We start from the raw sequence: 10,571 nt of genomic DNA on the forward strand, positions 1-10,571 counted from the left end.
ATCCATGAAGCTGGTGCAAAGAACCAAAGGCCAAGTGTTTTCTCTGATAGGTGGATGCTAATTCCCAAGGGGGAGTGGATTGGGAAGAAAAGAGGTACTTTGAATTAGACAGGTGGGAATGTGGGGAAGGGAGGAGGTGTGGGAATAATAGTAGAATGAATTGTACATTATTATCCCATGTGCATATATGATTACATGACCAGTGTAACTCTACATCCTGTATAACCAGAAGAATGAGAAATTATACTCCATTTATGTATAATGTATCAAATTGCATTCTGCTATCATGTATAACTAATGGAATACATGCAAATAAAAAATAAATTTAAAAAAAGGAATAAAAGGATTCAAATTAAAAAAAAATTGTACTTTCACAAAGAATTTTGTGAAAATGAAAATTTTGTCTAGAGAGTTTTTCCTACAAATGATACTGAGATATTTAAGGTTTGACACATAGATTGGTTTGACAGAATTATTGGAAATATCATATAAGTCAAAAAAAGCTCAGTGACAATGTTGGCTGTGGAAGAGCCTTCTTGAGAACTTTTAGCTTATAAGTTGATGTGGCAGAAAGCATACATATTTACTGAAAATGGTAAATTTTATTACTAATAATCTGTCTTTTATTTTTAAAAGTCATGTGGTAGAGAACATCTGTGAATACAATGAAGAAAATCAATGTGGACAAATTTCAAATCTCATGCTCCAGAGAACTACTGAAGTCAAATCCTTTGAATGCTATGAGTATGGAAAGTCCTTCCTGTCTCATTCATCACTTAAGAATCACACCAGATCTCATGCTGGAAACAAACCCTATCAGTGTAAGGAATGTGGGAAAGCCTTCCATTTTCTTTCTTATTTTAAGAAGCATATTAAAACTCCTCCAGAAGAAAAACCATATGAATGTAAGGAATGTATAAAGACCTTCAGTTGTTTCTTCATGTTCAGAGCACATATGAAAATTCATAGGAAAAAGGCAAAGTATGAATGTAAGGAATGTGGGAAAACCTTCAGTAGTTCTTTCTGCCTCACAGAACACAAAAGAATTCACAGTGGAGATAAGCCCTATGAATGTAAGGAATGTGGGAAGGCCTTTAGTTGTTCCTCCTCACTCTCCAAACACTACAGAATTCATAGTGGAGATAAGCCATATGAATGTAAGGAATGTGGGAAGGCCTTTAGCTATTCCTCTCATCTTAAAAGACATATAAGAATTCACACAGGAGAGAAGCCTTATGAATGTAAAGAGTGTGGGAAGGCCTTCAGTGAATCCTCAAAACTCACTATACATGTGAGGACACACACTGGAGAGGAGCCCTATAAATGTAAGGAATGTGGGAAAGCCTTCAGTTGCCCCTCCTCCTTCAGTATCCACATGAGAAAACACACTGGAGAGAAACCTTTTGAATGTCTGGAATGTGGAAAAGCCTTTTATCTTTCCACTTCCCTGATCACACATGTGAACAATCAAAGTAGGGAGAAACCCTATGAATGTAAGGAATGTGGGAAGGCCTTCAGTTGTCCCTCATCCTTTAAAACACATGTGAGAGATCACAATGGTAAGGTGAAAAATGAATGTAAGGAGTGTGGGAAGGCCTTTAGTCGTTCCTCATCCCTCACTGAACACCTAAGAACTCACAGTGGAGAAAAGCCTTATGAGTGTGAGGAATGTGGGAAAGCCTTCATTAGTTCTTCCCATCTTACAGTACATAGAAGAACTCACACTGGAGAGAAACCTTATCAATGTAAAATATGTGGGAAAGCCTTTATATGTTTCTCACCTTTTAGTATCCACATGAGAACCCACTCTGAGGAAAAACCCTATGAATGTAAGGAATGTGGGAAGGCATTTCGACAATCTTCATACCTTACTATACATGCAAGAATGCACACTGGAGAAAAACCCTTTGTATGTCTGGAGTGTGGAAAAGCTTTCAGTTCTCCCTCATCCTTTGGGAGACATGTGAGAAGCCATACTGGAGAGAAACCATATAAATGTGAGGAATGTGGGAAAGCCTTCTTTAGTTCTTCCTATCTTACAGTACATACAAGAATTCACACTGGAGAGAAACCTTATAAATGTAAAAAATGTGGGGAAGCCTTTATTGGTCCAGCCTACTTTCAAAGACATGTGAAAATTCACACAAGGGACAACATATAAATGTAAGGAGTAAGGGAATCTCTGCAAGACTTTCTCTGAACTAATGCTGTAAGTTTCCGGTGAATCTTTGGAGAAAGAGACCACAAGAGACCAGCTTCATGCAATGAGCAGGAGGGAGTTTATTGAAGAGGATCCTAATTCAGTGTGCTGAGGGTCAAGACTCACTCAGGAAGTGTTCCATATGTATTTTGTATCTTAACTTCTTGTCAGATAAATGGTTTGCAAATTATTTTCCTATTCTGTAGGTTATATCTTCAGTGATTGTTTTCTTTGTTGTGCAAAATTGTTTTTAGTTAGATGTAATCTCATTTGCCTGTATACCCTAGAAACATTTTCTACAGGGCACAGTGCACACAGCTGTAATCCCAGCAATTTGGGAGATTGAGGCAGGTGAATTGTGATTTCAAAGCCAGACTCAGCAACTTAGCAAGACCCTATCTTGAAATAAAGAACAAAAAGGGTCAGAATGTAGCCTGGTTAAATGCCCCTGGTTCAATCCCTAGTAAAAAAAAAAAAAAATCAAGCAGAACCATTTTTCTAGACCCGTGTCAAGGGTTTTTTCTTCTCTGGTTTTCTTCTAGTAGCTTTACAGTTTCAGGTCTTAGAATTAAATGTTTAATTCATTTTGAGGAGGTTTTGTATATGGTGTGAGATAAGGATATAGTTTCATTTTTCTGCATGCAGTCAGAAGAATCTATCTAGTTTGTCTTCCACTACCTCTAGAGTCCCCCATCATTCAGTTTCAGTCATAGCTATTCTTTATCTGAACTCAACAAATGTCCCAGTGAATTCTCACTTCTGCTGAGTTACAAAGACTCATGTAACTCTAGAATATACTTGCATTATATTTGTTCATATTTCCAGTTCCTGAAGTCTTCAATAAATGTGCTCTTCACCTCTGAGTATTTTATATAGTTGATCAAGTGGAATATATGAGAATTATGGTGTATTGCTTTTGATTTGCATTTCTCTGGTAATTAGAGGTGATATACAGCCCTCTTGACTGGGAGATTTCTGTACTGAGGACAGAGAGATTAGTTTGTCATTAACTGCCATGAGAAAAACTCAAATCCATACCCAATTACAATGGATATACAAGAAAGGATGGTGTGTGTATGTGTGGGTAAATGGCAGAGAGTAATTTTCGGAGACGAAGTGACCAAGTAGCATGTATTTAGAGGTTGGCTGGAAAGGGAGAGATTGAATAATGAGAAAATTTAGAATGCTGTATCAGTAGCAAAAATTATAATATCAAATTGAAATAATTATGGGTAGATCCCTCAAAATGTAATATCAAATTGAAATCTTGTTAGGTAGATCCAAGGAGCTAAATTGATCAAGGAAGGAACATACCATTGATTTGATATTGCTTCCAATACTGAGGTTAGATAATATTGTATATGAAAACTAAAATATTACACTCTATGGTAAAATAACGATTCAATTCTTCCTTTTAAAATTTGTTCTTTTCCCGATTATGTGCCACATGATGAACATCATTAGGCAATAAAAAGACTACCTCCATGTATTAATCTTTTGGATGGAGAAACCTAGAAGAGGGAATTCATAGGCTTAGAAAGATCCATAGGTGTTTCCAGGGGTTAGAGGTGGAGAAGTATGGTGATTTACTGTTTAATGGAAATAAAAGTTATGTTTGGGATGATTAAAAGCCTGGGAAATGGACAGCAGGGCTGCCACACAGCATTGTGAATTCACATCGTGCCACTGAACCATGCACTGAAAAATCGTGACAAAGCCATGTTTTGCTATTTATATTTTACCACAATAAAAATTAATAAAAAGTTTAAAAACCACTTGAAATATTTAAAAAGTAGATTCTGAGATCTTTCCCTGAAGATATTGACAAGGTAAGTCTTGGATAGAGTAGGAGGCTGTATATTAGCAAAACCCAAGGTGATGCTTTGAAGAGCTAGAGACTTCTTCCTGTGTATTCCTGCCCTTATGGAGCCTAACGGATCAAGGAAGGAACATACCATTGATCAATTTGTTTAATAAACTTCAGTGGGGATACAGCCTCTCTGGTGCAACTTGAAACTCATCAGCTTATAGTCACCAAGACCTTTAAGTTCCAGGCTAAGACACTCATGCCTTCTCCAGAAGAAGTCAACCAGACCCCATACCATATGCCTGGCTCTGTCTCCCTGCTCTTTCAGTGGACAGATCTTCTGTCTTCATCAGAGAACACAATTCGAGGAAGTTGGCCCTCCAGTGGTTCCATACTGCCAAGCCTACATAGCCCAGTAAGTGATGAGGGAAAAGAGATGATATTCATGGAGAGGGAGCTCTCAAGAATATTTGCTTGGAAAGTAGAATGACTAGCTTAGTTGCTTAATGTTGCCTTTGTATAGTGAAGTTTTACTTTGATTGTATAGTATTTGGGTGGATAGCTGAGGAGGTTATGGGGAGGGTTACTCTGTGTTGGTCCTCAGGGCACCCTGACAGCACAGAATTGCTGTGGATAACACAGTCCAGTGTTAGAGTTACCAGTCTGGGTTTTACAAATGGATGCTTTGTAGTAAAGTCTTGGTCTTTTCTAGTCATTTTTTGTTGTCTGACCCATGAATTCCAAAGTCTTCATTCTTCCATAGCCTAGAACAAGCCTTTCTGAATTCTGCTGTCACTGTCACATGCTTAGTACACCCCTGTTTCTCCCAACAGACCTGGCCTTCTTCCCCACTTAACCTGTATCCATGGTTCTCAGCAGAAACATTTCAGGGAGAAGTGCTTTCATAAAAGCACTTCCCTTCTAAAACCTGAATGTTTGTGTAGGCTATATATCTTTTTCTCAGAGGACCTAATATAGAGCTGAGAAGAGATTCCAGCTTCAGAGGCCAATCCTTTCATTAACCATTCCCCAAATCAGCAGAGATCATAAGAAAAATTTGGAGTACTCTCCTCTCTGGTGCTCATTAATTATTTGTGGAAGACTGATATCCCACTGTTCTCATAGGCACCTGAATGGATGGGGGGATGCTTGGCATAGCACTGGGAAGGAGAGCAGGGCATTTTCCCAGCATGGCTCTTTTCTTATTTATGTTCTGAGGCTCCTGCAACCAGACACAGTGGAGGGAATGTTCTCATCCATTTGCCTTCTACTGTTCTCTTTGGGAAAGTGGTGTTTGAGGAGACAACACAGAGAGAGGACTACCTCACTCAGAGATGGAAAGTATTCAGCTATTCTACATGCAAGTGGAAGGACAAATATAAACACTGAGGAATTTCCAAGACAGGAATGGAAATGATGACTCTCCTTATTTATAATCCCACCAGAACTACTGTTATGACAGTTCTTTGTGAATTTTATGTAAATGTGTGATTCCTCTATTTATTCTTCCTTTTGTTTTAATTGTAAAAGAGGACAGAAACCCAGGGACATGTATGTAATTTACTCAGACAAAGCTTGTGGAGAGGAAGTGGCTGATGTTTCCGTGGGAAGGGATTCCTGGTGAGAGAGTAAGTAGAAGGGCAAGAGAAGATGGGCTGGCTACACTGTTGCGTCTTGGGATGTGCTAACTTGGGGATATATCCTGCCTAGGCTTGAGAGGAGGGCCTGGTTATTTAATGAGTAAAAGCATATTCCCTCTTTTCTCTTTCTTTCCTCTTTCAAAAACTTTTGATTCCTTTTCTCACATCTCTGTATATTAACTCCCTTGGGGCAAGGGTTGCTGAAGATTTTGGAGTAACAGACACCCAGGGTATACTAGATGAGTCACAGCAATGGAATAAATTGTGGGCTCATGCATTCATTAATTTAACCCCATACAATATAAGTTATCCTCTATGCCAAGAAATCAATTGGAATTGAGAATGGATGGGGTTGGAAATAGCCTAAATAGGGGAGAGCTGTGTCAAATATAGAAATACAGGAAGAAATTAGAGGGAAGAGTGGTTGAAAATCATGGTTATATAAGAGGCTCTGTCCCATTTTGATACAAGGAAGGTTTTCAGTATGTTTCGAATTTAGAGTAACAGTTGAGAAGTGCTGAGAAATGAGGCTGTAGGATCAGAGTGGACCCATGACAGATTAAGAATTCCAGATTTTTTCAGAGTGACTAGCCTGAAAAAAAATTCACATGTTGAAATCCTAACCCTCAAGGCCATGGTATTAGGAGATGGGACCTCTTGGCAGGTAATTACATCTTTATTGTGAAGCTTCATGAATGGGATCAGTGTCCTTTTAGAATAGGCTTTTTCGAGGGAGCTTTTTCACCCTCTCCCACCATGTGAGGACACATCAAGATAGTGCCATGTATGAACAAAGAAAATGGGTTCCCATAAAACACTGAGTCCCTCAGTGCTTTGATGGTGGACTTTCCAGTCATCAGAAAACAGAGAAATTTCTGTTGTTTGTTAACCATGGAGTTGTGATATTTTGTTTTATCATCCTGAACAGCATCAGAAAGACATCTAAAAATTTAGTCAGGGAAATAAAATAACCAGTTTTTCATTTTAGAAATATTGGCAGCCTGGGCAACTTATTGAGAACTTGTATCAAAATAAAAAATAAAGAGGGCTGGAGTTGTTGCTCAATGTTAGCATGTGAGAGTCCCTGTGTTTGATCCTTAATACAAGCAAGCAAAACAAAACAAGAACAGTAAAAAACCTCAAACAATAACAACAACTACTCACCCCCAAACTCCCAAAACCAAAATGAAAACTAAACCAAAATTAAAAAATCAAAACTAGGGCCAAACCGAAATCCCTACATCTCTTTGTGACCTTTTCCATGTATTTTCTTATAGCATTGCAATGGTTTAGACCTTGATAATTATGTTTTCCTTGACTGTTTGACCAATCAGTTGATTTATTATAGGTTAAGAGCACCTGTATAATAGCATGTAGCAAATGTGCAGAAAGCACTTGTTTCTGTAGAATGTTGAGGGTCACAGGTACACTACCTACTAGTCATTTGTTAACATGGTTTATTATTTGTTGAAAATATTTTCTTTTTCTCCCTCCTTCCCTTCCTCTTTTCCTTCCTTCCTTCTGATCTCCTCTTCTGTTATTTCTTCCTTTCCTTTGGAAACTGAAATCCTACTCATTCTGCTAATCCTGAAGTATTTTTTTTTCAGATATTTCCCCTCCTCTCAAATTTTCTTATTGCTCAGAGTCATCTGACCCTCCTCTGAGTCCCAGTCCTGCCACACACAAGGAAGATAACTCAGACCTTTCTTTAGATCTCTGGGCCCCATGGGTATTGCAGCAGGTGTGGATTGTTTTATCCTTAAGATCTAAAATTCCTTCTAACTTTCTGTAGTTATTAATTATATGGCAGAGACAAAGGGAATGGGTGAGTCTCCCATAGGCCAATAGACATGGATTTGTCAATATCATGAAATGTTGCCTATAATGAATGACAGAATGTAGGTTTTTTAGATTCTATAATATTAAGAATTTCATGCCCAATTTTTTACCTCAAGAAATAAAGAAGCCGAGATAGTCTGTCTGGTGTCTATTTCATGTTCTTTCTCTTTAATTGTCTAGCTGATGTGTCAACAACATGGGACTAGGAAATCAAACAAATGCTTTAGAATTTATACTCCTGAGACTTTTCCAAGACTCAGAGCATCAACTGATGTTATTTGGATTATTCCTATCCATGTTTATAGTCATCTTCCTTGGGAACTTGTTCATCATCATACCCATTGTCTCAGATTCCCATCTTCATATGCCCATGTACTTCTTTCTCTTCAATCTGTCCTTTGCTGACATTGGTTTCATCTCTACAACAGTCCCAAAGATGCTGGTGAACGTTCAGACACAGAGCAGATCCATTACCTATGCAGGCTGCATCACCCAGATGTATTTTTAATGGTTTTTGGAGGCATGGATACCTTCCTTCTCACTGAGATGGCTTATGACCGGTTTGTAGCCATCTGTCATCCCCTACACTATCCAGTCATCATGAACTCCCATCTGTGTGGCCTCCTGGTTCTTACATCCTGGTTAATCAGCTTGTCATATTCTCTGATCCATAGTCTGTTGATGCTGCATCTATCATTCTGTACAAATTGGGAAATTCGACACTTTTAGTGTGAACTTGCTCAGGCCCCCATACTAGCTTGTTCAGACATAGTGATCAATCACATAATACTCTACATGCTGATTGGCCTTCTTGGATTTGTTCCCTTTCAGGGATCCTTTTCTCTTATACCCAGATTGTCTCTTCCTTCCTGAGAATTCCATCAACCTATGGAAAATATAAAGCTTTTTCTACCTGTGGGTCTTATCTATCTGTGGTTTCTTTTTTCTATGTGACAGGTCTTGGTGTATACCTCAGTTCTGAAGCATCATCATCTTCCTGGAAGGGCATGATGGCCTCCGTGATGTATACTATGGTCACCCCCATGCTGAACCCCTTCATCTATAGCTTGAGGAATACATACATTTAGAGGGCCCTGAAGAAACTTCTTGGCAGAACATTTTATGTTCAGTGACAAGAATACTGGTCCTGGGCTCTTGAGCTGGCAAAAGTACCAGCAAAAGAAATTCTGCATCAAGAAATTCTGCCTCTAAATTATATAGGCTTTCACCCCTCACCCACTCTGTTTCTCTGTCTTTAATCAAAATATCCCTGTGAGTACTTTGTCTGAAACTTTTATGGTTATCACTCTGTTACCCTCAGTTGTATTCCCCACCTCTCCTCCTTTTACATTTTACGTCACTACATCTCAACTTGATGTTTGCATTCCTATAGGTCTATACAACCATTCAAGTATCAACTCAGAGACTCTTGGATAAAATATTAAATAGTTCGTTTTTACCAACAATCATTGTTAGTTCTTGTTAAATTCATTCATTTGGCAATATTTATTGGATATCTATAGTGTACCAGGATGTTCTAGGTGCTAAAAATATAGCAGTGAAAAACATCCTTGCCCTCATAAAGCTAAAATCCATGTTCAGGAATATAATATCTGGGTAGACAAAAAGATATTACTACTTTGGGCATGATAATGCACATCTGTAATCCCAGCTACCCAGGAGGCTAAGGCAGGAGGGTTACAAGCTTGAGGTCTGCCTGGAAAACTTAGTGAGATCCTGTCTCAATAAAAAATGGAAAAGGGATGGGGATGTAGCTTAGTGGTATGATATGCCCAGGTTCAATACCCAGTACTGCAAAAGAAAAAAAAAGTATGCACAAATCTGTATGAAAGTGCTGTGTGGAGCACAGACTACAAATTAAATAAAAAACTTGTGATCACCATCCTGTAGTGACCACAGGAATTTTCGTCCTGAAAACTTCCATTTGAGAGATAATTACTCTCTTGATTGTAGTTATTAATTGAAATAGTCTGCTATGATCTGAAGATTTATCCTCCTACAAATTAATATGATGAAAGCTTATCACCAATGTGGATGGGATTAGAAAGGGTACCACTGGGAAGTGATTAGAGTATGAAGGTGTTTCCCTCGTGATGCTCTTATAAAAGAAGCTGCAAGGGAGTTGCTTTGCCTTTTCTCCCATGTAAGGACACAGTCAGAAGGCACTATGTGTGAAAGCGACCTTCATCAGATTCTTTGATATTAGACCTCCTGGTCTCCAGAACTGTGAAAAATAACTTTCTGTTGGTTATAAGCTACCTGGTTTATGGTATTCTTTATAACACCCTGAAAAGATTAACACACTGCCCCTAAGGCTAAAGTTCTTACAATAATATTGAAACCTGAAATATCTATAATGTCTTAGGTAATGTCAGAGAAATGCGCAAATGAGGAGGTGGGTACCTAGATAAGTTCCATAATGAAATGGAAATGATTTATACAGGAATGTATTACTGGATAAATGCAAGCAAGTACTTATGAGCAGGTAGCCTTTGCAACCGTCCAAGTAAATGTCCACTTCCATTGTCATTTGGGCAGTGCTCTATGCATAGCTCTAAACTGATTAACTACTTGGTTTATGGATGGCAGTTACAAGCTGAACAGATGGTAGGCTGCCATTCTGAGAGGAAGATAGGGACAAATCATCTCAGTGAGCTGAATTGCATGGTGTTTGCCTATCTACTTCTATTTTTACTACCTCATGAGTATTGGTCAATGGCCTAGCTATATGGGGCAAACTGACCAATTACAGGTATGTTTATGTGGGGCATAACCCTGCGAAATAAATCACTATGGAGATTTAAGGGAGGTAGTAATAGAGGGCATGTTAGTGCTGATCAGAAGTCGTTTCCTAGGAGCGTAAGATGATTGCAACCAGTGAGTGGATATTCTGGTGTGCTCCCTTGAGGTGTCCATCTGCATCATGAGATGTGTGGCATTGGTTCATGTGAGAAAATGCAAGAAGGTTTAGAGGAGAAATGATTGAGTCAAAGACTTAACCTTATCAGTGAATCCATATTGGTGAGATTAAATGAGTGGTAACTGGAGGCAAGTGGGGTGTGGC

The 10,571-nt window shown here is 38.6% G+C and overlaps 1 protein-coding gene and 1 pseudogene across 3 annotated transcripts in view; both read left to right on the plus strand.

The window, feature by feature from the left end:
• LOC144253703 (uncharacterized) overlaps nt 1-4,046 on the plus strand; it is a 21,135-nt gene extending 17,089 nt beyond the window's left edge. For all 3 annotated transcript variants that reach the window (XM_077796410.1, XM_077796412.1, XM_077796411.1), the window contains exon 6: nt 637-4,046. In XM_077796410.1, the coding sequence (XP_077652536.1) occupies nt 637-2,161 (1,525 nt within the window). In that variant the 3' untranslated portion in view covers nt 2,162-4,046. The remainder of the gene's footprint in view (nt 1-636) is intronic.
• A 3,636-nt stretch (nt 4,047-7,682) lies between these two features.
• On the plus strand, nt 7,683-8,619 carry LOC144253566 (olfactory receptor 7C1-like; annotated as a pseudogene).
• The last annotated feature ends 1,952 nt before the right edge of the window (nt 8,620-10,571 follow it).

The sequence above is a fragment of the Urocitellus parryii genome, chromosome 3, assembly GCF_045843805.1.
Source record: "Urocitellus parryii isolate mUroPar1 chromosome 3, mUroPar1.hap1, whole genome shotgun sequence".
Taxonomy (NCBI): domain Eukaryota; kingdom Metazoa; phylum Chordata; class Mammalia; order Rodentia; family Sciuridae; genus Urocitellus; species Urocitellus parryii.